General features: G+C 52.8%; 10 protein-coding genes across 10 annotated transcripts; 6 read left to right on the forward strand and 4 right to left on the reverse strand.

The window, feature by feature from the left end:
• Positions 1-94: 94 nt before the first annotated feature.
• Positions 95-1,446, reverse strand: BJX68DRAFT_227678 (putative RNA binding protein Pym). Its single transcript, XM_071038721.1, has one exon. It carries the CDS (start codon positions 1,241-1,243, stop codon positions 575-577), a length of 669 nt encoding a protein of 222 aa, XP_070903996.1. The 5' UTR covers positions 1,244-1,446; the 3' UTR covers positions 95-574.
• Position 1,447: 1 nt separating this feature from the next.
• On the forward strand, positions 1,448-2,363 carry BJX68DRAFT_227681 (cytochrome b-c1 complex subunit 9). The gene is made up of 5 exons (XM_071038722.1): positions 1,448-1,730; positions 1,794-1,813; positions 1,902-1,967; positions 2,040-2,088; positions 2,155-2,363. The coding sequence occupies exons 1-5, from the start codon at positions 1,719-1,721 to the stop codon at positions 2,215-2,217; spliced, it is 210 nt and encodes a 69-aa protein (XP_070903997.1). The 5' UTR covers positions 1,448-1,718; the 3' UTR covers positions 2,218-2,363.
• A 160-nt stretch (positions 2,364-2,523) lies between these two features.
• BJX68DRAFT_227685 (putative ubiquitin-protein ligase E3 component (UBR1)) lies at positions 2,524-9,757 on the forward strand. Its single transcript, XM_071038723.1, has 4 exons — positions 2,524-2,608; positions 2,726-2,791; positions 2,859-9,175; positions 9,235-9,757. Exons 3-4 carry the CDS (start codon positions 2,976-2,978, stop codon positions 9,500-9,502), a joined length of 6,468 nt encoding a protein of 2,155 aa, XP_070903998.1. The 5' UTR covers positions 2,524-2,608; positions 2,726-2,791; positions 2,859-2,975; the 3' UTR covers positions 9,503-9,757.
• A 176-nt stretch (positions 9,758-9,933) lies between these two features.
• BJX68DRAFT_227690 (uncharacterized protein) lies at positions 9,934-12,457 on the forward strand. Its single transcript, XM_071038724.1, has 2 exons — positions 9,934-10,251; positions 10,344-12,457. Exons 1-2 carry the CDS (start codon positions 10,067-10,069, stop codon positions 11,932-11,934), a joined length of 1,776 nt encoding a protein of 591 aa, XP_070903999.1. The 5' UTR covers positions 9,934-10,066; the 3' UTR covers positions 11,935-12,457.
• A 251-nt stretch (positions 12,458-12,708) lies between these two features.
• BJX68DRAFT_262549 (lignocellulolytic auxiliary activity family 14 protein) lies at positions 12,709-14,207 on the forward strand (the record flags this gene model as incomplete). The annotated part of the gene is made up of 6 exons (XM_071044473.1): positions 12,709-13,229; positions 13,317-13,404; positions 13,457-13,485; positions 13,576-13,712; positions 13,814-13,888; positions 13,957-14,207. 6 exons carry the CDS (start codon positions 12,709-12,711, stop codon positions 14,205-14,207), a joined length of 1,101 nt encoding a protein of 366 aa, XP_070904000.1.
• A 1,861-nt stretch (positions 14,208-16,068) lies between these two features.
• Positions 16,069-17,128, forward strand: BJX68DRAFT_227693 (glycoside hydrolase family 128 protein). The gene has a single exon (XM_071038725.1). It carries the CDS (start codon positions 16,255-16,257, stop codon positions 17,071-17,073), a length of 819 nt encoding a protein of 272 aa, XP_070904001.1. The 5' UTR covers positions 16,069-16,254; the 3' UTR covers positions 17,074-17,128.
• Positions 17,129-17,834: 706 nt separating this feature from the next.
• On the reverse strand, positions 17,835-19,593 carry BJX68DRAFT_262551 (WD40 repeat domain-containing protein; the record flags this gene model as incomplete). The annotated part of the gene is made up of 3 exons (XM_071044474.1): positions 17,835-18,740; positions 18,804-18,967; positions 19,017-19,593. The coding sequence occupies 3 exons, from the start codon at positions 19,591-19,593 to the stop codon at positions 17,835-17,837; spliced, it is 1,647 nt and encodes a 548-aa protein (XP_070904002.1).
• A 226-nt stretch (positions 19,594-19,819) lies between these two features.
• On the forward strand, positions 19,820-21,349 carry BJX68DRAFT_227695 (inositol phosphosphingolipid phospholipase). Its single transcript, XM_071038726.1, has one exon. It carries the CDS (start codon positions 19,858-19,860, stop codon positions 21,232-21,234), a length of 1,377 nt encoding a protein of 458 aa, XP_070904003.1. The 5' UTR covers positions 19,820-19,857; the 3' UTR covers positions 21,235-21,349.
• A 2-nt stretch (positions 21,350-21,351) lies between these two features.
• thiA (thiamine thiazole synthase) lies at positions 21,352-22,977 on the reverse strand. The gene is made up of 2 exons (XM_071036554.1): positions 22,179-22,977; positions 21,352-22,128 (listed from the first exon to the last, which is right to left on the reverse strand). The coding sequence occupies exons 1-2, from the start codon at positions 22,513-22,515 to the stop codon at positions 21,470-21,472; spliced, it is 996 nt and encodes a 331-aa protein (XP_070904004.1). The 5' UTR covers positions 22,516-22,977; the 3' UTR covers positions 21,352-21,469.
• On the reverse strand, positions 22,855-25,094 carry BJX68DRAFT_145248 (retrograde regulation protein 2). The gene is made up of 3 exons (XM_071036555.1): positions 24,880-25,094; positions 23,028-24,811; positions 22,855-22,864 (listed from the first exon to the last, which is right to left on the reverse strand). The coding sequence occupies exons 1-2, from the start codon at positions 24,933-24,935 to the stop codon at positions 23,146-23,148; spliced, it is 1,722 nt and encodes a 573-aa protein (XP_070904005.1). The 5' UTR covers positions 24,936-25,094; the 3' UTR covers positions 22,855-22,864; positions 23,028-23,145.
• Positions 25,095-25,332: the final 238 nt, after the last annotated feature.

Consider the following 25,332-nt stretch of genomic DNA (forward strand, 5'->3'; position numbering starts at 1 on the left):
AGTATACTTGGCAAACCTCTGGAAACGCCAGGAGTTACGGGTTGGTTTTGGGCCGGAAATTTTCCGCTTACTCGCACATGTACAATACTGTACCAAAAAAAAAAAAAGAAAGAAAGAAAGAACGGGATTCTGAAGCGGGTATGGACATAAGGGAGAGATACTATCCGAGTAGTCTATAGACATAGCTAACCATAAATGTCTGGTCCTATCATAGCTTTCACAACATTTATCGGTACTCGCAGTCTTCCGCATCGTGAGGTATGTTTGGGCGCAGCGTGTTTCTCGTAGAGCCGCACCGGCTAGGGCTGCTGGGCGATTGATAGAGTCTTGATCCTGGGACGCCCTGTCTTCGAGAGCGTTGAAGAAGCGAGGTACTTTCAGGTTCTTGCTCGATGTCCGAAATCCGGTGGGTCTCATTCTCACGGCTAACCATACAGATATTGGCTGATTCATTCCGAGTGTAGTTGGTTGAGACCGTGGTCTGGCAATCCCAATGGTGACCACAGGTGCTCGTTGATTAGGGGGCAAGAGAGTTCTCGCATGAGATGACCTGTCAAATTGCTGATGGAGTGTCCTACTTCTCGGGTTTCTCCTGGTCCTTCTTCTTGTCACCGTTGGCATCAAAACCGAGTGCATCGAGTTGGCGAATTAGCTCCTGAATCTTGATCACTTTCTCAAACTGCTCGGGCAGTAGAGCTTCGCCCTTGTTCTTCTTTTCGTTCAGATCTCGCGCCTGCTTGAGCTTCTTCTTCAGATTGCGAGCCTTCTTTTCCTTCTCCGCTTCCGGATCAACAGCATCGGCAGTCTCGGGGCCATCCACCTGCTTCTGCTGTGCACCAGCAGGAGGCGCCCTCCAGTTTTCGATCTGAGAGATGTCCTTCCCATTGGGGGTCCCGGCACCTGCGCCATCCTGAGTAGCCTTTGCTTTCTTCTTCGCTTCCCTTCGCTTCGCGTTCTTGTTGCTGGCTGCGCTTCCTCCCTTGGCGGGCTCATTCTCCTTCGGTGACGCTGCTCCTGGTACAGCCCCAGGAACGCCAGGTTTCCCACGGTTCTTCCAGGCCTCTGCAGCGCGGTTCCTGTATAGCTCGACATCCTCTGGCGGACGGTATCCGGGGCGAACTTTGATTTCTTTACGCTTGGAGCCGTCTGCTCGAACGGATGATGGGATGTAGCGCTCTCCGGTGACGGCGTCGACGGTGATACCGGAAGATGAGACGTTTCCTGACGTGTTTTGTGATGCCATGGTTTATGCGGATAAGCGGCCGGTAAGAGATCGGATAAATTCGGGGATGGCTCAAAGGAGCCTTCGAATATGAGCGGGGTGGATTCGAGATTGAGCAGTGAAAAGTGTGGTGTTGGAAGGGTTGTAAAAGGTTCCGAGAGGTAGCGGACTCAACGGTGTTAGCTGCGAAGATTCGAGTCAGAATAGACGCAGTTCAAGTTCCCTTCCAAACCATAACCTGAAACTCTTTCGTCTGCCCGGGCCAAGGGCATCATAGTGGGCTGGACCGGAATAATGATCCGCATTGCTTATGTAACTATGCGTGCACAATAGCTCGAGCCGCACAGCCAATCAACAGCCCGGTGATTCCGCTGCTGCTTTTCGTCCTCAAACCTCAAATCCAACAACCTCCCCGACGTTCCGAGTCAAGCCATCAAGCCCTCCTTTGCGCCCCTTCTTCCCCGTCATCTATCTTTCGTTGCTTGTTACCGTCACAATGGCCGGCGCAGTAAGTGTCTTCTAGAAATTGATGTAATTGGTTGAATGGCTAACTTCAGGGTCTCCGTTCCAGCTCGCTGCTTCCATCTACCAGCATGTCTCCCCTCTCCCGCTCGCCGATCGACGGCATTGGTCGCACTGTTACACGCCTTGCTAACGACGAGCTTGCGTCTGTCTATAGGACCCTGATCCGCCGAAATGCTGTCTACCTGACTGCTATCTTCGCCGGTGCCTTCGTCTTTGAAGTGTGCGTGCCGGTGCCCCGAAACATCTGAAATACCTATCCGCTTCTCGATATCTGACCATGTGCCCGAAACAGTGCCTTTGATACCTCCACCAACAAGCTTTGGGATACCTGGAACCGCGGCGTACGTGATTTGATTGAATTGCACCCATCTTCGGAGTCAACAACGCTGACTTACTTTTCCCTCTAGCGCCAATGGAAGGACATCAAGTACCAGTACATCAACAAGGCCGAGGAGGAGGATGATGAGTAAATAGAGACTCCGGAAGTCGAACACCAGTGAAAAATGCTACGATATCCAGGGGACGTGCGGGCCTGATCTTATACACCGATACACGGGGATGGATGTGCTATAATTCAGCGGTGTCTGTATCAAATAGAATCTCGATTTTGTTGTAATTTGATCTGGATCTCAGTACCTGTAAAACTGCCTACATCCTACCGACGCATCTTGCGCTCATGTTGCGGGGTGAGTTGGTCATGACCGCGTGTGTAGTGCCAAGCCCGGAGAGCATGTCATTCCGATGGGAAGCAATGCAGAGGCGGCCAAGTAGAAATGAACAACGCAAACACTCCTTATCCTCTTTATAAGCGAACCATCTCCTCAGTAACCTCTTCAGGGGAGTCAAAAGCTCCAACCCAAGGTAACTAGCACACCGGTACGCCCACTCGCAACTCGGTGCAGCCAGATCTCTTCCCGACATCTCTTCCCCACTGTGACATCGACTTTCCGAACGATCACTAAGCGTCTATCATTCAAGACTCAGATATTTTCTGCACTCCAGTTTTTCTATCTGTCCTACCTCTTGGTGCTATTCTCGCTCTAAGTACTATCTTCTCCAATACTTTAACTTGTATATTCTCTTTACTGACCCCGCCCTCTCACTGTCAAAGTTTACTCCTAGCTTGGTATACCGCCACATCGCCCTCCTACCAGCGCTCATCGATCACTCCATATCCCATCCTCCCAGAACCCGAATGGGTGTCGCGGTCCTAGGACCAAGACAATAAATGATGCTTACAGAATGTGAGAAGATCCTCGGTCACGGCCTTCTACAGCTCCCAGCAGAGCACAAGTACCGCTATGGCCCCGCAGCAGAGAAAGCCCTGCTAGAGCTCCTCTTCCGATCCCTAGCCGGCCAAAACGAGGAACGTCTACGGCAGCTATTTCCCAACGGACCGCAAAACGGAACCTGGAAGTTGACAGAGGCCCAGGGGGTCGTGGAGGGCGCGGAGTATACAGAAGCTGCGCGGGGTAAACGGTGTGGGCATATCTTTCGGGCCGGCGAGGCGACATACCGATGCACGACTTGCGGGGTGGATGAAACATGTGCTCTTTGCAGTCGGTGCTTTGACGCCTCGGATCACAGCACCCATCAGTACCAGGTCTACCTCTCGCCGGGGAACTGTGGCTGCTGTGACTGCGGTGATGAGGAGGCGTGGCGGACACCGCTGTTCTGTGCGATCCATACGGATAATGGCGAGAAGAAAGGGAAGGAAGCTGTGCGGCCGGCGCTCCCGCAAGAGTGGGTGGATAATATCAAGATGACGATTTCCCGCGCACTTGACTATTTCTGCGATGTTATATCATGTTCGCCGGAGCAGTTGCGGCTGTCCAAGACAGAGGATGGAATTAGGAAGGATGAGGTCGCCTCCCGGATTCGCTCTGGGTGGTATGGTGATGGAGATCAAGAGGAAGAGCAACCAGAGTTCGCGCTTGCGCTTTGGAATGACGAGAAACATACGATTCAAGACGTTGCTATACAAGTAAGTCGGGCTTGCCGAGAGCGTGATCGATATGGGATGGAGCGGGCCCAAGAGACGCATGACTATGGACGAAGCATTGTAAGATATTCACGGGATTTGCCGAGCTTGATGAGGGTCTCGGCGGTTATTGAGCAGATCAAGGTCACCACGACGATCCGATCTTCCCGCGACACATTCCGAGAGCAGATGTGCGGGACGATTGTTGAGTGGCTGACGGATATTGCGGGATGCAGCATTCTCGACGATAATGAGATACTGCGTCGAACCATCTGCGAGGAGCTTCTGGGTACCTGGAGACGTGGCAGTGGCGCGTTTAACGCCGGAATTGGTCTACAAGGCATTGATGATCACTCGATATCAACCACCCACGAAAGAATTCGGACTGTGCTGGTCCGTATCACACCGCAGGGCCAGGTGATACCTCCTGAAGAAGACGATGAAAATGACGACACCAATGAGGAAGATGCAGGTGAAATGGAAGACGAGTTTGTGGAGGTTGATGGCCAAGAGGGAGTTGATGATGATGGGGATGAGGAAATGGAAATTGAACTCAACCGGTTGGCGGGCGACATGGTGGACGACGGGGATATGGTCATGGATGGTACGGATGATGCTCAGCAGATTGCAGAGACCCTCTTTGGGCTTGCCCAACCCCTGGTTCATTACCGCGCTAGACAGCGAGGTGAAGAACCGCAGCAAGACCCTCAACAGGAGGAACCTCAATCAAACAATGACGCTGCACAGGCTGCCTCAGTCTTACCAAGCGGAAACGGTGGCGATCAGGAAGGGAGCAGCAACTCCAGCAACGGACCCTTTACGCGCATTCCGAGAACACCATCCCGCGTGAAACGACTTCCTTCGGCCAAGTCACCGAGTCACTGGCAGGTTCAGCCATCCGCTCCAGTGACTGGCGAACATGTTCCCTCATACGAAGACTTGTGGCACCGCACACGGCTCGATTGGGCGATATTGTTCGATCTTCGATTATGGAAAAAGGCCCGCACCGACCTTCGTGACCTCTATCTAGGAACAGTGGTCAACGTGCCGGAGTTCAAGCGAGTCATGGGTCTTCGTTTGTCCGCTCTGTATACAGCACTTGCCCAGTTGTATCTGATCGCTGATAGAGAGCCGGATCATTCAATAATCAACTTGACCCTACAACTCCTAACTACGCCCTCAATTACAGAAGAGATTGTGCTCCGTGGCAACTTCCTGTCCAAGGTCATGGCTATTCTATACACCTTCCTCACCACAAGACAAGTGGGCGAACCACATGAGGTCAATCCCACTGCGACACTGTCCTTTGATGCTACTGCCGGGCCCCTCAACAATCGTCGACTTTATCATTTCTTCTGCGACTTGCGGTACCTTTTGCAGTCTGAGTACGTGCAAAGCCGCGTGCGAAATGAGGAGCAGTATCTCTTGCAATTCCTCGATTTGATCAAGCTCTCTCAGGGGATTTGCCCCAACCTGCGTGCTGTCGGTGAACACGTGGAATATGAGAATGACGCCTGGATTAGTGCATCAATACTCATGCGGGAAATCAACCGGTTGTGTATCGCCCTCCGCGAAGCGTTCAAGAAGCCCGAGGTGGATGGAAGTCAGAACCTACTTCGAGCGATCACCGTCACCACAATTGCGACCGTGGTCAATTCGGTCGGTTGTGAACGAGAACGATTTGAAGAGGCGGAAATCAAGGAGTATGTCAAGTTCAAGACCCTTCCGCCATTTGACTTCGAGGTTGGTCAACCGGAGCGGCTCCCCCGCCATCGGGTGGTCGACTTTGTTGTAGAGAAGGGTGCAATGAGTTTCCACCACGCTCTTCACTACACACTATCATGGCTGATAGGTTGTGCTCGCAATGAGAAGCAAAACACCCTACGCGAGGTCCTTTTTAGCGCAGCCGAGGTTGCCAACGATAATTTCGTGTTGGACAGTGACCTGGCGCCTGAAGATTTACTTCTCGCGATGTTCGACTACCCTATCCGGGTGTGCGCCTGGCTCGCACAAATGAAAGCTGGTATGTGGGTGCGCAATGGCCTCAGCCTGCGCCATCAAATGTCGCAGTATCGGGGAGTTTCATGCCGCGAGCTTGGTTACTATCGCGATATCTTCTTGATCCAGGCGGCATTGGTGACATGTAACCGTAGCAGGGTTCTTGCGTCGATTGCAGATAGATTTGGGGTGGTAGATTGGATGACCAGGAATTATATCCCGCGCGCTGGCTATGAGGATGCCAAGATCATTGATGTTGTGGAGGAGTTTGTCCTTCTACTCATTGTGCTCTTGACTGATCGGAAGTCGCTCACTTCCGATGGGAACACTGACTCTGCGATCCACGCTAACATGAAGCGCGAGATTGCACATGTTCTATGCTTCAAGCCTCTCTCATTTTCCGATCTGTCGACTCGCTTGAGCGATCAGGTTCGGGACTCTGATTACTTCCAGGACGTTCTGGAGGAGATTGCTCGATTCCGAGCGCCGGAAGGCCTGAATGATACTGGTACTTTTGAGCTCAAATCAGAGTATATCAGCTTGGTGGACCCGTACAGCCCTCAGTACACCAAGAACCAAAGAGATGAGGCTGAGAACATTTATAAGGAACTGATGGCTAAGCAAACCGGCAAAAATGCGTCAGATATCGTCTTTGAACCCACATTGCGGCCTCTTGCTGATGGGGTCTTTTCCGACCTTTCTCGGTTTACGCGTACTTCACTGTTCGCTCAGATTGTACACCAGTGCTTGGATTATGTGATCTCAGCAAAGGATCGTACACCCACGATACCGCCGACTCGCGTGGAAACTTTCCTACAGGTCGTCCTCCATCTCATCCTTTCGGCTACGTTGGAAGATGACACCGACGAGGATAGTATAGACGAGCAGTCAGCAGAATCCTTTGTGTCTCATGCATTGATCAAAAACCGAGCCACCCAAGTGGGTAATCTGACACTTGTTGGCCTACTAGAAAAGATCTCGATGATGGGCGAATTTTCTGCATGTGGTCCTAGAATCAGACATGTCTTGAAGCGGCTTTGGCAGAAGCGACCTCATACTTACTCCGCGGCCACAGCTTCTCTGAGGTTCCCGTTTGACAGGATCGAAACGAACTCACCCGCCATCGACACAGATACCGAGAAGGAGCTCAGGAAGAAGCAGGCTCTCGAAAGACAGGCCAAGGTCATGGCTCAGTTCCAGCAGCAGCAACAGAACTTCCTCAACAACCAAGCTGCGATTGACTGGGGCGATGAGGATGACTTTAGCGACTTGGACGAGTCTGAGCCTGAGGTCATCCCAGAAACCAAGCTCTGGAAGTACCCCAGTGGCACTTGTATTCTGTGCCAGGAGGAAACCAATGACTCCAGACTTTACGGCACGTTTGCTCTCGTCCAAGATAGCGGTATTATGAGGCAGACGGATATCCAGGATGCGGACTGGATTCGAGAAGTTCTCAAAACGCCGTCGAGTCTCGACAAGTCCGCAGACCACTTACGCCCGTTTGGCGTTGCGGGCGAGAATCACATAACTGTGCGGCGGCTTGACGCCTCAGGAGGGGAAGTTACCGGCGAGAAGATCGGTTTGAGCAAGGGTTTCAACGCGAAAAATACTTTGCGCGGTCCTGTGACCACGGGCTGTGGTCATATTATGCATTATACTTGCTTCGAGGTCTATTTTACTGCCACACAGCGACGCCATACCCAGCAGGTTGCCCGAAACCATCCAGAACGCTTGTCTCTCAAAGAGTTCGTTTGCCCTCTCTGCAAGGCCTTGGGCAATACTTTCCTTCCCATTACCTGGAAAGGTAAGGAGGAGTCTTATCCCGGTGTGTTGAACACCAAGAACTCCTTTGACGAGTTCGTCAATCATGATGTGAAGTCTGTCCTCTCTCACAGATTGAACCAGGCCTTGCTCATGGAAAATGAAAATCTGCCACTCCAGTCGTACCAAGGACTGTTTTTGGACTACCTTTCCAAAAACCTGGTACCTCAGCTTGCCGGTAGAGTTGACCAGTTGTTGTCATCTTCGCTTCCTTCAACGGCACATTCTTTCCCGCCAGCCCGGATCCCCATGCCGGGCCTTTTCCCTCCAGGAGAGGAGTCAAATGCCCTTAGTCCGCCACAGCAGATCCCGACATTGAGTGACAGCCCCATGTCCGAACTTCTTCAGATATACACACGATTAAAGCAAACTCTCCGACTGAACCATATTCATTCCACCTTCAACCACTCTCCGGACATGACGAGCAACGATGATATCGTTCATACCGACTCTTTGTTCCAGAGCTTCGGCTTTAGTATAGCCGCGGTTGAGATCGCACAGCGTGGTGTTGAGTCTGAGCCGGGCGCCACATTGCTAGACAAGATCCCACAGCTGACGCTTACACACCTTCGTGTGTTGGCTGAAACCGCGCTAACATATGCGGCTGTTGGGGGCTTGCATAGCACTTCGGGCCCGCCAAGTCCATCCCTTGAAGAATTCCATGAGATGCATCGTCAGAAGCTGTGCCAGCTGTTCGTTGGACACCCAAGTCTTGGTGGAACAACCCTACTGAACAATGTCCACGAGATCGAGCCATTATTCTCCAAAGACACTTTCGTGTTCTTGGCTGAAAGTTCGCTTGCTCTCCTTCCGGTTCTCAATATCGAAGTTCGCCACTTGATCCAGATGTGCTATGTAGCTGAGATAGTCAAGGTTGCCGCCACATACATTCTCTGGCCCATCGGATTGAAGGAAGAACTGGCCCAACATGGTGATGCACATTATCTGTTGGAGATGGAGCTTTCCGATGAACGGTTTGAGGTCACTCGGAAGTTCTTCAACACTGTTGTTGCGGAGCTCAAGGCTAACTCCGTTGGACGCGCAAAGGGATCATCGTATCCTGTAGAAAGTGGCTACGTCAAGGACGGCGAGGACTCCGCCACTCCTGGGGTGATCATTGCCCTGCGGCGTCTCATTTCAAGCTATGCATTGACGTTCTTGCGTAAGGCGGTCATCCTCCTGCATGTGCAACACGGAGTGGAGTTCCCCAACACCGGCTTCTCTGACATGGGAGCATCAGAGCTAGACCGTTTGACCAAAGCGCTGGACATGCCTTCTCTCGATGCCATTTTCTCAATGATAAACCCCGCGCGCAAGAGCCACAAGCCTTTCGACGCCATGATCTCAGGATGGATCTTCCACTGGAACGCGTCCCGCTCAGGCATCCGCATCGCAGATACCAAATTCTTCCCTAGCCTCCCACACCCGGCCATCTTCGAGCTAGTCGGTCTACCAAAGTACTTTGACAGCTTGATCGAGCTAGCCAACCGCCGCCGCTGCCCAAATTCAAAGAAGGAGCTCAGCGATCCAAGCATCTGTTTATTCTGCGGCGACATCTTCTGCGCGCAGGCTGTATGCTGCATGGACAAGAATAACAAGTTGGGTGGATGCAACCAGCATGTTCAGAAGTAAGTTAACCTGGCATTGCCACTATCTCTCCCTTGATCGTTCTCTAACCGAATGCCAGGTGCGGCAAAAATATTGGCCTCTTCATCAACATCCGCAAGTGCTCCGTCCTCTACCTCCACAACCAAAGCGGATCATGGCAGCCGGCTCCATACCTCGACCGCCACGGCGAGGTAGACCAGGGCCTTCGACGCAACAGGCCACTGATGCTCAATCGGAAGCGGTACGACAGGCTTCTGCGTGATGTCTGGCTGTCTCACGGTGTTCCCGCAACTATCAGTCGCAGGCTCGAGGCGGATGTGAATAATGGCGGATGGGAGAGTATCTAAGGGAGTGTGTTGTTGCATGGCGATGTCGATAAGTTACGAATGACGTATGATGGTAAAATTAGACGAAGCTGGATTCTCTTTCTTGTCTCGTGTATCTTTTTTGTCTATCACTGGTTGATTGATGTGCGATCGAGAAGAATATGAGGTATATTTTATGGTTTTTTTCCATGTTAAAAGCTGGTGATGCTTTTGTGGATATGTATCTAGTCTGAAGACAGCAAGCACATACTATATCAAATGAATATTTCTTCCTTCATCTACTTGATCAACCCACATTATAGTATTAATAATACTGTAAGCTCTGACAAGAATAGCAGGCAACTCTTGTCATATTATTGAAAAACACCTAAGGAGCACCCAGGAGTCACGTGATCAATAAGTAGTCCGCCGCGCAGCTTCCGCAATTTTAATGACTTCATTTATCCCGACAGCGCCAAACAAAACCACAAAAATCAATTGGACATGTATACCATAAACTGACTTTTTCTCGGTATCAACTCTTTCGACATCAAGTCCGCGTCGCAACCTTCCCTCCCAACACGATCACCCAAGAAATCCTCAACAATGAACAACGAACAATTCCGCCGTCTCCTCTTCGACAACTCACAGCCGTCCTCGAAACCTAAGAACAGCACAAGTCCAACGAGCCAGCAATCACCCCCGAATACCAGGAGTCATGCGTCGCCAACGGGCGGACCAGCAGGCCACGCGCTGGGATCGCGCATGCGCTCGAGTATCCCTATGACGCCGTACGTCTCTACATCTCTTATTTTTCCTGCGTGGTTCTGAATATATAATCATTTGTTTGGGTATAAGGCTAACGAGTAACGGAATAATACAGACGCACATTGACGAAACCCGACTTCGCGCGCCAACTCGCCGAATACCGACGCGACGAGCAGAACCCGCACCCGAACAAGAAATTCAAGTCCTCTGCTGCGCCGAAGGGGACGAAGCTGCCGGCTGGGTATCAGGACCGCGCGGCGCGGTTGCGGGAGCTTGAGGGTGGGAATGAGGAGGACAAAGATAAAGCAGAGGGTGCTGCAAAGGGTACTGGGAGTGGTAGTGGGCTTTCTGCCGAGGGGGAGCAGAAACTGAAGATTCTTGAGACGCGGTTTAAGAAGGGTGTTATTGATGAGGCTACGTTTCTACAGCGGCGACGAGAACTAGGTGTCGGTGGGGATTTGAGCAGTACGCATATGGTTAAGGGGTTGGACTGGGATTTGCTGAGGAAAGTCAGGGCCGGGGAGGATGTTCAGAGAAGAGAGAAGTCGGAGGAAGAGGATGAGGCTGCTGGAGAGCGTGCTGAAGGCGAAGCTGAGGGGCAAGGGGAAGAAAAAGAGGAGGTAGATGTGGATGAGGAGTTTGATAAGGTGCTTGACGGAAACGAGGAGGCAGCCCTTCCTTCTGCACCGAAGGAGCGGGAGAAGAAAAAGGGGAGTATGGCGCCGCCGCCAGCTCCTGCACATACAGGGCGCAAGACGCGCGATGAGATTCTCAGAGAGTTGAAGGCAAGCAGGGCGGCGGCGGCTGCTGAAGCTGCAGGTGCGGCACAGGAAAATGCGTTAGGTGCGCGGTTCAAGAAGATCGGAGACTCAAAGGTCGAGAAGAGGCGATTTATCGAGCAGGACGAGAACGGCCGCCGCAGGGAGGTCCTTCTCATTACAGATGCCGAAGGTAAAACTAAGCGGAAAACAAGGTGGCTTGACAAGCCTGGACAAACTGCGCCAGCTGCAGCGCTTGCCGCTTCAGATAACGAGGCGAAACCGCTGGGAATGGAGGTTCCAGCTGAGATTGCCGCTAAAGCTGCTCAAGCCAAGGCCGCACAGGAAGCAGAGGACGAAGACGACGATATCTTTGCTGGCGTGGGTGCTGACTACGATCCTCTGGGCGATGCTGGGTCAGATGGAGACTCGTCCGACTCGGAAGAAGAAGAAGGCGAGGTCGCCACGAAACAGCCAGCGGCCCAGAAGGCACCCACTGCAGAACCGGCAGGCGAACCGACCAAACCTCGGAATTACTTCGCAACAGCCGCGACCCAGGACGAAGAGAAGGTGGAGAGTGGCAGGGCAAACCCACTAACCAAAGACCCAGTTCTGCTCGCCGCCATCAAGCGCGCAGCATCCTTACGGCAAGCATCAGGTGAAGACGCTGCTGCTGCTGAAGGCGAAGACGAAGGAGTCGACAGAGACACGCTCCTCCGGCGGAAGAAGTTCCTTGAGGACGCGCGACGACGCGAAGAGCTCGATGCAATGGACATCGACTACGGATTCGGGGGCAGCCGTGGCGCGGATGACGAAGACGATGAAGAGGTCATTCTCCAAGACACCCGGGGAGGAACAAAGCGGAAGCGTGGGCCAAAGAAGAAAAAGGGCGACAAGGACAGCGCGGCGGATGTGCTCAGTGTGCTCGAGGGGCGCAAGAAGACATGATTCAAATCGTTCATTTCCTTTCCAGAATCCACCGTGACAACCTTGAACGCCACAGCCACAAGGCAGACCCGTCATGGTCTCACTCTCACTTCATAGCTACGTCTGCAGACCGCAAAGATTGAATGAAAGTTACCCTGGACTGCTGTCAAGCTGGAACACCGAACCAGTATCAGCAAAACTCAATCGAAGCCATCAAAGTCTGTCCCAGTCTCCACACAGGCTCTGACAGGCTGCGGCCTACAGAAATCGGAAGCTTGATCAACATCTCCTGACTCAAATTCATCAATCCGTCAGAAAACCCTGAAATCTAATCTATCCGATAGATTGATAGATAGAAATAAGCAAGGACCCAGAGTCTCATCCTGAAGCACCGCCCGGGAATCCATACCAGGACATGAGCTACAGTGGAGATTAAGGGTACAGAGCTCTTGTTTCACTTATCCATCAAGTCCCGCGGGGAGGCCCACGAGCCTGAGCAGCTAATCAATAACAAAGTCAGTTCATAAGCTTGCCAAGTGATTACTGTCAGCAGCGCTTGCCCATCTTCTGTTAGCATGAAACGTAGCGTCGAACTTATACTTCTCTGCAACCTGATTGTGATCAGCCTTGTAGGATCGCATTATTCTCCTGAATCTTAGGTTGTCTTAGGTTACTTTTGTTGGCGCCGAGGATGTATAAGTACTCTATTGTCCCTGGTAGGAGTATCCTCCCTTCCAGCCAACAACACATTCCAGTATCAACACTACCCTTTCAATAACACTCATAATCCTCAAGATGGCGAAGATGCACTCCCTACCCGCCGCCCTCCTCGCCCTTAGCACCATCCAAACAGCAGCCGCTCACACAGTCGCCTGGGCCCGCGGCATGTACTGCCTCGGCGGCCCCGATATCACGTCGGAAAACCTAAACACCAACACCGCCGTCGACCCCCTTTACAACCTCACGCAATCAGACTGGTGGTTCCAGCACCACCGCGGTTGCGACGCAGTGCCCCCGGCCGAAGGCGATATTCTGGAATTACCCGCGGGCGGGTCGTTCACGGTTGAGCTCGCGCATAACCGCGCGTTTACAACGCTGTCGTATGATGGGGAATTCACGACTGAGTGGCCGGATGGCGAGGAGCACCCGGAGGACTGGAACGGGACGAGTGAGGGTGAAGGGTGTATTGAGGATGATGGAGCGTTGCATACCACGAATCAGACCGGAGCGGCGGGCACGGCGTGGGCAATTAGCTATACCAGTGAGTTGAAGGAGGTGACGATGGAAAGCTTGGTTGTTTTCTCGGTTTTGGAGCAGTGAGTTCTTCTCTCCTTTCTAGGGGTGTCACTTCACTGTTGTGTTTTGTGGTGATGAACTCGAGACTGACTGGTCGCCATGAAAAGTACGCCCTGGAAACGTCTTGCGACATATGAGGTTCCCCAGGATCTTCCGGCATGTCCTGAGGGCGGTTGTACCTGTGCTTGGCTTTGGGTATGGTCTTCCCTCCGTCGCGTGAGTGGTTCATTGGCTGACAAAACTATAGGTCCCCAAGGGTTGCGGACAGCCTAATATGTGAGTTGAGTCCAGTTCCACCCATTCTCCTAACCTTCTCTCTCCAACGGCATACACGTTAGCGTACCCCAAGACTAACTGAGCACATAGCTACATGGCAGGCTATAAATGCAATGTGACAGACGTCACATCCACCAAGCAACTCGCGCCAGCTCAACCCCCCGTCTATTGCGAAGATGACTCGAGCAAGTGCGTGGCCGGCGCGAAGCAGATGATCGCTTGGAACCGTAAGGCACTCCTGACACCCTTTTTTCCTTTCATACAAGGAGTCCAATAGCTGTGTGCTGTCAAGCTGGTATGGTGCAGTGGCTGACTTGACTCAATACAGAGGCGACTGGAAACAATATCGAGGCTCCTGCTGGAAAGACACCGATGTATAATGAAGTTTGCGGGTTCAAAAGTGGTATGTGCACTGTTGTCTTGATATCAGATTCCTTGAGGTGCTGGAGTGTACTAATGTTGAGTGCTCAGGTCCGCAAAACGACATCTTTGTCCAGGATGACACGAAGCAGGAGACAGTGATCAGCACCGAACCGGTGTCGACAGCGACGTCTGAACCTGTGACTTCCTCTGTTTCTGTGTCTGTACCGGCATCTGTATCCTCATCGGTGTCTACATCTGTGTCGTCGTCAGCAACTGCATGCCCACCTCAGCCAACGGCGACAACCACCCGCCGCCCGCATAACCATCACCACCACCGTCCCGGGGGACATCGTCACTAGGTCACACCTTTTAGTATTTCGGGCATGCGCCGGAAGGCTGTTTGCAGATAAGTATTGATCCGAATTGGTCATATCTCTGGAGATAGGGTCCGTCGGAGCTGTATAATAGACCATGTCACATAGAAATTGTTCGAACATCTGATTCTTAGTACTTCTTGATTGGACTGTCAGCAAAACGTATTTTCAGGGGCATGGTAGCTTGACTGATTTTCGAGATTACATTCAAGCCAGCGTAAAAGCCGTCTGACGCCTATATGGTGCTGATGTGAGATTACAACCCATCGCAAGTGCCTACGATGCCTCCATTGCTTTCAACAGAAGCAGCTGGCATGAGTAATTACGAGTCACGCTCACAGCTGTCATTACTGGAACCAGTAACAGGCAAACCCAAAGTGACACCGACCCTTGGGATACCTCAGGCAGGATCATGCTTCAACCGCCGGCCGAGAGCAAATAGGCTCTTACGTGACCTTACCAGGACAAGGTGGCAAGCAAACAGTTGCGGCCTCGCTGTCAACGATAGCTTAAGTAAGTCCGCTTTCCACAAGGCAGGCACATCAGGTTTCGACCAGAGATGATGGGGTACGTGTTCCCCGGACGTGGTCTCCGGCCTGTGCAATGTCCACGTTAACCAGTCAAGTTATTTCCATGTCGACCCACAATGGCAATCGAAACTCGTACGTCGTAGGCGCATATCAGCTCAGGTACACTGTTCGGCGGGGCCTGGTTCGTGGTTTGTGGCTTGGTGCCAGTGTACGTATGCCTGCCATAATCAATCCCGGTGTTGGGTGGGTGGGGCCTTTGACAGATTTTCAATGGGTCGAGTCAGTTAGGACCGGAATCTGTGTATTCTTGGAGTAAGGATGTGTCAGGTCGTGGAAGTAGCACCACTTCGGGGCAGAGAGGGCGCTTGACAGAGGACAGACTGAGGAGCAATGCAAGCTCGACCAGGCAAGGAATGCCTCAAAGATCTGTCGATGGAAGCGCTGACCACGTCAGCCAATGCAGGAACAAACAGGCGTGATGTGGTGGGCGTGCACTAGTGCGTTTCAGATGGCGATGGGCGGATCTGAAGGGACAGTCTCGACCACTCGCTGAGGCTTGTCTTGACCAACAAAGAACAGGCGGGAGCGCTTAGAAGAAAGTTATTCATAGAATATGATATAAGATAAGATGGATGAGATGAGAAGCTAGGACATGATAAAGAACAGCCATACCAAGAACACTCAAGAGGGAAGAGGAAAGAATAATTGGGCCAGCTAGAAAGGAAAGTGTACATCGGTGTAGAATCGACAAGTCTGGCCGGTGGAGACCCACGCTTTGAATCTCAAGAATCCAGTCTTTATCGTCCTTAACGTACTAATTGTATTGATTCTGTTGCTTCCACTGCTCTCTAACACTTCCATCGTCAGATCCTCTACAGCTCCAAGATTTCCCAAGAGTTCCCAAGACTGAGAAACAATGTGAGCAGAAAGAAACCACCGGACCAGACACAATGGACAGTGCCCAGACCCCGTTTAGTCTGCCTTCTTTCTCCATCTTGGTCTTTCTTTATCCATATTCGAGACCGAATAACAGGCGACGAGGCATCCCCACCGATTACGTCCCATGGCTCTGGCGCATCCAGACGCACTGGCTGGAGCCAGCAAAAGAAACCACCTGCAGTCGACCACTCAGATTCTGTGTCTTTGGGTTATTGGATAGCCCACATGAAACAGAAAATACATGTGGATAATCCACAAAATGTGTTCCAGTGTCAGTTCCTTTCTACCAGTGGAACGCCCCGGCCAGGTACAGCACTCAGCGCTTATAAGTATAGCTGCCCCTCGCTCTACATCCTTTCTCTCTCCCAACCACGTCTGCCTTCGCTTCTTCATTCCTTTGCCTTTCGGCTTCAATCATTGTCCTGTGCCGCGCACGGTCAATATTCATTCATTTTGTCCTTTTTCGAAAGGCTCACATTCCTTATTTTCTAGTCCTCGAGACTATACGACCTTCATTCTGAGAACAGGCTTCTCTCAAAAAGCAACACCACAAAATCTTAAAAATGGTCTCTTTCAAGTACCTTTCCACTGCCCTCCTGGCTGCCAGCGCCGTTGCTGCCCCCCACGGGCACTCTCACCAGCGCCTCCACGCACAAAAGCGCACTGGTACCTCGTCTAAGCGCGGCGCCGCTTACAACGATGCCACCCTCGTGCAGCAGCTCTCCAACAGCGGTCTCGTCTCGTGGGCCTATGATTGGAACATGTACACAATGGGCGACCTCCCCAGCGAAGTCGAGTTCGTCCCCATGCTCTGGGGCACCAAAATGTTCACGGGCTGGTTCGCCGCCATTCAAACCTTGCTGAGCTCCGGCTCCGAATACATCCTCGGTTTCAACGAGCCTGACATGCCCTCGCAAGCCGCCATGACCTCCTCCGACGCCGCCAGTTACTACCGCCAGTACATCTCCCCTCTCTCCGGCCAGGCCAAGCTCGTCTCGCCCGCCGTGACCAACGGCGTCGGCGACGACGTCGGCCTCGACTGGGCGCGCAACTTCCTGGACTCCTGCACGGATTGCGGCGTCACGGCCCTGGCCGTCCACTGGTACGGCGACACCGCGGATGACTTCAAGACTTTCATCGGCAAAGCTACTGACCTCGCCGCTGAGTACAACCTCGCCGAGACCTGGGTTACGGAGTTTGCGCTCAACTCGGATTTCTCCAATACCGGGGGTACGGAGACTTCGGCCGACTTTCTTAGTGAGGTTCTGCCGTGGTTGGATGAGCAGACCGCTGTTTCGCGGTATGCGTACTATATGTGTGCGGATGGGTATCTGCTGAAAGGGAGCGAGCTGAGTCTCAGTGGAGAGAAGTATACTTCCTGATTTTTTTCGCACCCTAGGGACTATATACCAATTTCTATTTCTTTTTTTTTTTTTTGGCCTGTTCTATATCCATTCGTGTATTTAGGTGCAACATTCTCTCTTCTCGCTTTCTTGATCAAAAAAAATGAATTAAATGACTGAACAAATTATGTCTGTGCAGTGGGTCAACCACACAGCATTCCATTCTCCCCACAAAAGTAAACTTTCTGTCTTCTCCATCTGTTTCAGTCCCACGTGCCCCATAAACGAGACAGACCCTATTTGGAATCCTAGACGAGTTGAGTTGGAATAATGGACAAAGTCCATCGCGAGTCTAGACAACAAAACCCCAGTACAATTGCATGGCGAAGCGAGAAATGTACCTGAAAACCAGCCACAGAACCATGGAAGCGATATATTGCACACACCCCAATAGGAAACATTCCCTGTCAATCGAGCAAACTAACAGTCAGGGATTCAGAGCATTTCTTGTGGTGCCGTGGATGGGCTGGCGAAGTGTATCCGGATTGGCTGGCTTTGGAGGAATGAGTGGTTTGGTGGGGTACATAGTAAATTAAAACTTTAGCCCTTGAGGAGGGGTGCAATGCAACGTCTTGTCCAGATTTTACTAATGATCTGCACAGGTGGAAGTCAAAGTTGTTTTTTCGGTCGGAGGTGCTGTGTTCGTTTATCATTACCCTGATTATTATTGTGATATTTGATTAAGACATGCAGTACGGAGTAGAGGAGGGGTATCTATCTAGAGGGTAACGCCTGAGGTGCTATGGCGGATTCGTCCCTTCAAGCTTTACCCGCGTGCTCTCTGGTTCCTCTGTCTCTGCCTCTGCCTCTGCCTCGCCCATTTCAATGTCTTGAGGGTCAATTTTCTGGTCGCCGTCTTGGTCTTGCGACCTCTCCGAGCCTTGGCCGGGTGTCCCCTGCTTGAGAGCGGCACTGGGCGTCTCAACTTCCGGTTCTGGCTCCTGTTCTGGCTCTGATTCAGATGCGCCGTCCTGTTTCTCCTCCCAAACTCTCACCGTCCCATCTAGACCACAACTAACCAGGTACCGTCCGTAGCTCGTCGTGCACGTATCCACGCCTAGGACAACCCCATCGTGGCCCTCGATCCTTTGTAGAACCTTCTTGCTCACGACGTCCCAGCACAACACGGCTCCATCCTCGCTTCCGCTAACTGCGAAGGCGTGGCCCGGACTCCGGGGTGTAACCTGTCCATATACACCGAATCCACCAACGAGACTGTATTTCCGATTCATGTGGCCTTGGTATGTCTTTAGACAGCGGCCCTCGACGTAATCCCACAGTCGCACGCAGTCGTCGAGGGTCCAGGCGAGTACGTATTTACCGTTCGGCGAGAATTTCACCGCGGTGACGGGCGGATTATCTTCGTGGACGAGAGTGCGGAGGCATTGACCTGTTGCTGTGTCCCAGATGCGAATTAGGCCGTCGGTTGCGCACGAGGCGATTAACGTGCCGTCCCAGACGACGTCGATACCGCTGACGGGGTCGGAGTGTGCGGGGAGGGACTTCATTACGCGCGCGGACCGCACGTCCCAGAGGAAGACTGCTTCGTCGTAGGAGCCGCTGGCGAGTATGTTGCCTTTGGGGGAGAAGGCGATGGAGTAGACGTAGTTGTGGTGGCCGAGGAAGGGAGTTCGGTGTGCTTTTCCCTATATGATCGTAGATGGTTAGCAAGCCTTTCTTTCCCAATGGAAAGGGAAAGGAGGTCATACTGTTAAGACGTTCCATAACCGTATCGTTTTATCGTCCGACCCTGAGGCAATTGTCGCCCCATCAGGGGCCCATGAGATTGTCGATACTCCCGCGAGATGTCCTTCGAATGTGTGTATTAATTTCCCCGTAGATGTATCCCAGACCTTGATTGCGCCGTCCGCCCCTACACCCGTTAGTACCATATCCCTTCAACATCAGAAGAAGAAACGTACCCCCACTAGCAATCATCCCCGCATCTGGCGAAAACCTTACAGCCGACACGCCCCTCAAATGCCCTCGGAGCAAAAACTTCTCTCGATAATCCACAGAATCCGGCTTCGGCGGCGGCGGTGGTGGAACAGGCGTAGGCGACCGATCCTCATATCCTTCTTCCATCCCGGTATCCATCCCATCCAAGTCCCCATTCATCTCTGTCTTATCGTGGTCGTTATCATGATCGCGCTCCGCCCCCTCCTCGTCCCCTCTCTCCCCTTCACTCTCATCACCCGACCTTCCCCCCCCGCCCCGTGATCCCCGTGACCCCCTCGCCCACGGCGACGACCCACGCCTGCGATTCCGCTCGCGCCAATAATCGTCTGCGTCCATGGCTAGTTCATCGGGGCTCTCGGAAGAGCTGAAGCTGCGCGAGCGCTGGTAGGGTCGCTTCGGCGGGTAGACGTTGAGACTAACGCGGCGGCGCTCCTGGTCGTGGTCGGAGCCTGCGGCCAGTTCGTCGGAGGAGGTTTCTGCGGGGGAGGAGATGGGCGGTGGGGAGGGGGTCAAACGTCGGCGTTTGGATGGGTGGTCCATTTCGTTCGCTTTGTTTCTACTTTTATTGAGGTGGGACCATGGTATTTTGCTTGGTGTTTTGGAAGAAACCAAAGGTGTAGTGTTGCTTTTTTTTTATTGTTTGTTTGCGACGCTGGGGATGAGATGCGATGACAGAAATTGGGCGGCGGAATCTAGAACGGAAGGCGGTGAGGGCGAGCAAGCGTCATAGAGCTTCATCATCAGCTCGACCCTGATCATGAAACCTGCTCAATTCCCTTCGGCATACCCTATAATGAGGCCAAAATGTCCGAACAACCCCCGTCGACGATTCGCATCCTAACCCTCAACTGCTGGGGCCTAAAGTACATCGCCAAGCATCGCAACGAGCGCCTTAGCGAAATCGGCCGCCAGCTCTCGGTCTCCTCCCCGCCCCCCGACATAGTCGGCCTCCAGGAATGCTGGACGCAACAAGACTATGAGTCCATCCGCTCCCAAACAAGCCACATACTCCCATACGCGAAATTCTACTACGGCGGAATATGGGGCGCAGGGCTCGCCATCCTCTCCCGCTGGCCCATCGAGCAGTCCTCCATGGTCGAGTACCCGCTCAACGGACGGCCAACTGCCTTCTTCCGCGGCGACTGGTTCGTCGGGAAGGGCGTCGCCTGTGCTAGGATCCGGTATGGGGCTGATGCGACACGCGATGTGGCTGAGGTATTCTGCACGCATCTGCATGCCCCGTACGAGCAGGAGCCGCATGACAGTTACCTTGCCCACCGGACAGCGCAGGCGTGGGAGATCTCGAAGCTTATGCGTGGCGCGGCAGAGCGGGGACATCTAGTTATCGGACTGGGAGACTTCAATATGCTTCCGTCCTCCTTTGCGCACCGGCTCATCCAAGCACATAGCCCCGTCGTGGACGCATGGCAGGTCATATACCCGGACTCATCGATCGGAGCGGCAAAGGACGGCGTTGAGAAGGCGCGCGGGAAACCGGTGCCCTCTGCGGAATTCAACCTAAATTACAACGGGGCAACTTGTGACGGGCCGTACAATACCTGGCGGTGGCCGAAGAAGGACCAGAAGCGGTTGGATAAGGGCGAGGACATCCCCGTTAATGCGGACGGACCGGATATCCGGGGCAAGCGGCTCGATTACATATTCGTTGGCGACGAGGGCGGATGGGCGGTCCAAGATGTCAAGATTGGCATGACACAGCGGCATCCGACGCTGAAGTGTTCGTTAAGTGACCACTTTTCCGTCGAGGCTGTTATCACGCGCGGCGCTTCTCCCACTGCCTCTTCAATCGAGGATGGGAGAGATCCTGAGAAGCAGCAGAAGAAGTCGACTGACCGACTCACTCTCTCCCCAGAGACATACGACCACATCATCGATATGATCCACGCCTATGTGCGCCGCGAACGGTCACAGCGGCGATGGCGCTTGACCCATTTCGTTGCCTCGGTGCTGGTCACTGTAGGCTGCTTGGTGGGCGTGTGGTGGAACGGGAACCGTCCGTATATACCCTTCATTCTGACCCTTGTGAGCACGTTCAGTTTTGCCGCTGGGATATTGGATGGGCTGATCGGGGGGTTGTTTGTGTCGAGTGAGTTGAGGGCGCTCAAGGAGTTTGAATGGGAGATTCGAAATACGAAGCGGCTTGCTGAGAGGAGGAAATAACCTACCCTATGCTGTAATACTTATTGAACTGTAATTTTATCGTCGATCGTGACATGCTTGATGTATATACTCTTGGTCTTACTTTTGACTGACTACAGCATTAATGGCTTGAGAATTCATGATTTCATATTTCATTGCTATAGCCTGGACGGCTAGCTAACCCATCGTCCCGGCAGTGAAAGAGCGAAAGGGACAGGCAGCGAGAGGATTGAGGCCGGTGCTTGCCTGATCCAATCTACTCAGCGCACTCGCGCTTGCGCTCCTCAAAGACCCTAAGAGCCTCCTCGGCAGCCTTGACACCGCTAAGAACCATGGCACCAAAGGTAGGACCCATACGGTTGAAGCCGTCAATCTCAGAGAGCTCCATACCGCCAATGATCAGACCCTTGGCGACTTCACGGGTGTTCTTGACGATGGCATCCTCAGCCGAGTTCATGTCGAGACCGCGCATACCGCCGAGCTTGTCGATGGTGGTCATAGAGACGAGGCGCTTGGCACAGAAGGCGCCGAAGGGGCCGTCGTGGCCAGTGGTGCTGATGATGACAGGGGCGTTGATGGTGTTGGGGTCCATGCACGAGTGGTCGTCGTGGTGGAGGGTGACGAGGGTCCAGTTGGTGACGACACCGGCGATCTGGACGTCCTGGGCGCTGCCGCTGGCGCCGGGGCGGGTGACGAGGTCCTCGACGCAGGTGGCGTTGAAGAGCTTGACGTTGGGGAAGGCGAGGACCTTGGAGAGGAGGGTGGATGTGAAGAGGGAGGCGTGCTTGACGACAACGTAGTTGGGCATGTCGGGGTCCTCTTCATAGGGCACGCCGAGCTCGTTGAGGAACAGCTCTGCAGGGCGACGCATGACCATTGCGGAGAAGAGCTGGCCACCCAGCCAGGCACCACCACCTATATTCATTAATATTCGAGCTACGATAGGAGTTTGGGTCAATACGAACCTGGAGAAACGGAGGCTTCGATGATGGCAATCTTCAAGTCCGGACGAGCCTTTGCGAGGACATACGCGGTGCTCAGACCGCAGGAACCAGCACCGACAATGACCACATCGCTTTCCGCATACCGGTCAAGGTCCTGGAAGTAGCGGCGGGTCATGGCACGGGAGACCTGGCTCTCGCGGATAGGAGCAAACTTGAACTGGTCCCATTTGCCGCCAAATGTATCGAGCAACTTGGTCTGCGAAGCACCTTCAACAGTGGTGGTCTCAGGAACCACGACCTTGCCCTTGATGCCAGTAGGGGCGACGGTAGGCTCGAAGATGGCAGCTGGGGGAGACATGTTGATTCAAGTAGTTATTTGACTGCAAACTGTTAGCCATTCCACCATCTAGGGACAAGGAAAGGCATGATCCTTTCGCTGGTATTATCCAGATCAAGTTTTGACCGTATATTCTCAGAACGAACCCAGAGCCTTTGGCAGCTCTCTTTCTCAAGTTGATTGTGAACAACCAGGTCAAGAAAGAGAAATCTGCTAAGGATAGGAACGAACACCGGCCCACGCCCAGACTTTACCTGAGATACCTTGATCCATGATGAACAGCCAAGCCAAAGGCATTCCATGACTTCCATTCGGACGACCCCCAAGGGTCAGCGAGGTTTGAGTTTACATTGTACGGTGGAGAGATTCCCTGTACAGTTGTTAGCTAACTCCACAATAGTCGAACTCTGCGAAGAGAGGAGGACTTGTTTAGATGGATTTGTGATGACAATAGATGAGTCGCGGATGGAGGAGGAAGAAGAAGAAAGGTTGGCGGGGTAGGATGGAGGGGCAGTTTAAATAGTGTCATTCACCTGACATCATGGCGACGGGCCACGGACTACCTCCGATTCCCTCCGGAACCTTTCGCCGGTGAGTAAAACTGTGAAGTCACAGTGCCCTTGAAGCAAGATATGGTCTGCTACTATAGCTCTAGCTCATTACCACCTCCAATCGGACTCCATACGCCCGGATCCAGCTCTTTTTCTTCCCCGCTTTCTCAATCTTTTCCGCCCGGTCTTGCAGCCACTCGCCTGTGGTGCCCGATGTCGCCGTTATATCGCTGTTCCATTGGATCTTGAGACGCAATAAGTCGCGTCTTTCCTTCTTCTTCATGATTAGATCCCATTCTGTGGCCAATTGGACCCTCCAATGCTCCTTTGGCACACGGCCCGCAGGATACACCTCTCCAATCAATGCTGCTACGCGGCCAAGATATTGACACCACCATGCCTCCTGCGCAGAGATACAGCGTCTCAGCTGGTGCATGTAGGACTCTTCAGCCGGCGCCATGTCCCCTGTCCATCGTTCAGTGAGTACAAGTGCCATCATCGCACGCTCAGTGTGGGATAGACAGTTGGTAGACGCCAAGAGACCAGTCGTTGAACTATGCAGGGCGGTTGCAGTACGAGACTCTCTTGGGACTCGAGAGTGAGCAAAAAGAATATTTGCGAGCGAAGTCACAAAGTGCGGAGACAATGAGGACGGTGGGTGGGATGCCTCAATCGGAGATGCGTGCTCCGGCAGCGCGGAAAGAAGAAGCTGCTTGATTTCATCTGCGGAGGGAGGAGCATACTGTAACGTCGCAGCAAGCAGAGGATCTTGAGCACGAACTTCTTGTGGAAGTTTGTCGAATAGGAAGCCCTCACGGACCCCACCTTGGCAGAACTGAATGTGCGTAATCGTTGGCAGAGCATCCATAAGCACATGTATAAGCGCAGCGACTGCTGGAATCTGAGAGGCACGGCGCTTTGATACGCCGAAAATTTTCTCAGAATCAGAGACCTCGTGCAACACAGCAGCCGTGTTGTGGAAATCATCTCTCTTCGCTCGAAAGCCATTGATGATAGAAATCGGATACGGGCTGACCTCGGCCTGTTTCATGAGGACATAGCCCCAACCCCGAAAGCCTCCACCACAAAGATATAGGTCAAGCCTGCCTTCAGCTTTACTGCTGTCGAGAAGAGATTCTGGGATCTCGAGTTTCCGGTAAGCGTCCTGGAAGTTCCTCTTCATCTCGTCCTGCAGCTCGCTCTCTGCCTTTCCACCGGCTCGCCTTGCCTGCTCCAACCGCGCGCTCAATGCTGCAGCTCCATAAGGAAAACTGAACGAACCCTTGGGGCAAGTTGTAACGACGCCATCCTTAGCAATCACCCACGTAAGCTGTGTACTTCCTCCGCCAAGGTCCATCGCTAGCCCAGCAACAGCCCGAGAGCTGCTCGCGATTCCCAGGGCACCAATCCTACCCTCGTCCTCTTTAGATAAAAGCCGCACTACCCATCCCGTTCGCTCTGTGATGCGCGCTCGAAACTCCTCAGAGTTGGGTGCCGTGCGAGTGGCTTCCGTAGCCAGCACATAGACATTCTCCCTGGGGACCTGAAAGTCGTCGCAGACACCTTGAAATCGGACTAGACGATCGACGACCTGCTCCACGATTCGAGCAGGAATTGGGCCTCTTTCTCTCTTACCGTGGCTGTCGAATTCTGAATTGGCAAACTGTGCGTCATACAGAGAGATGCCTGCGCGGTCCTGATAGAGAGTTGGCATTATCCTGCCGGTCGGAGGCGATATATCGGTGATGGAGAATCGGATTCCATTGCTGCGGTATTTATCAGCGTGTTGATATGATATAGGAACTTGAAAATCCAGAAGGTAGAGTGGAGGTACCTGCCCATGTCAACGATCCCATAAAGATGGGAGCTGTCTCCGACGGGCACAGCCATTGTTCTGTTTTGTTTCTGTGATTGGCAGTTGAGCGCAAACAGTTTAACCTAGAAACTTTTTACCCTAGTACCCTAGGTAGACTTGGCGAGTTGGGCCGAAAAGGGAGTGACCGAGGTGAAGCAGCACAAGTTCAAGCTATGATGCAAGGTGGGATGATTGTACAAATGAAGAAGGCTTTGTCACCACTGCCCTCTGTGGTCAAGACTGCGGCGACCATGCATTTCACTAACCAAAAACGTCTGGAAGTAGAAATGCATGGTGGATGATGGGTCCAATTATCGGCAGTACGGAGAATTGAGTCTAGATCAAGTTCGTCAGGCATGTCCATGTGGTAGCACTGTTATGACAACAGGGCACTAACCCGGTCTGGGCCTGATTTCTACAATGGACGCCTAA

This window comes from Aspergillus pseudodeflectus (assembly GCF_044049435.1).
Source record: "Aspergillus pseudodeflectus strain CBS 756.74 chromosome Unknown BJX68scaffold_4, whole genome shotgun sequence".
NCBI classification, from domain to species: domain Eukaryota; kingdom Fungi; phylum Ascomycota; class Eurotiomycetes; order Eurotiales; family Aspergillaceae; genus Aspergillus; species Aspergillus pseudodeflectus.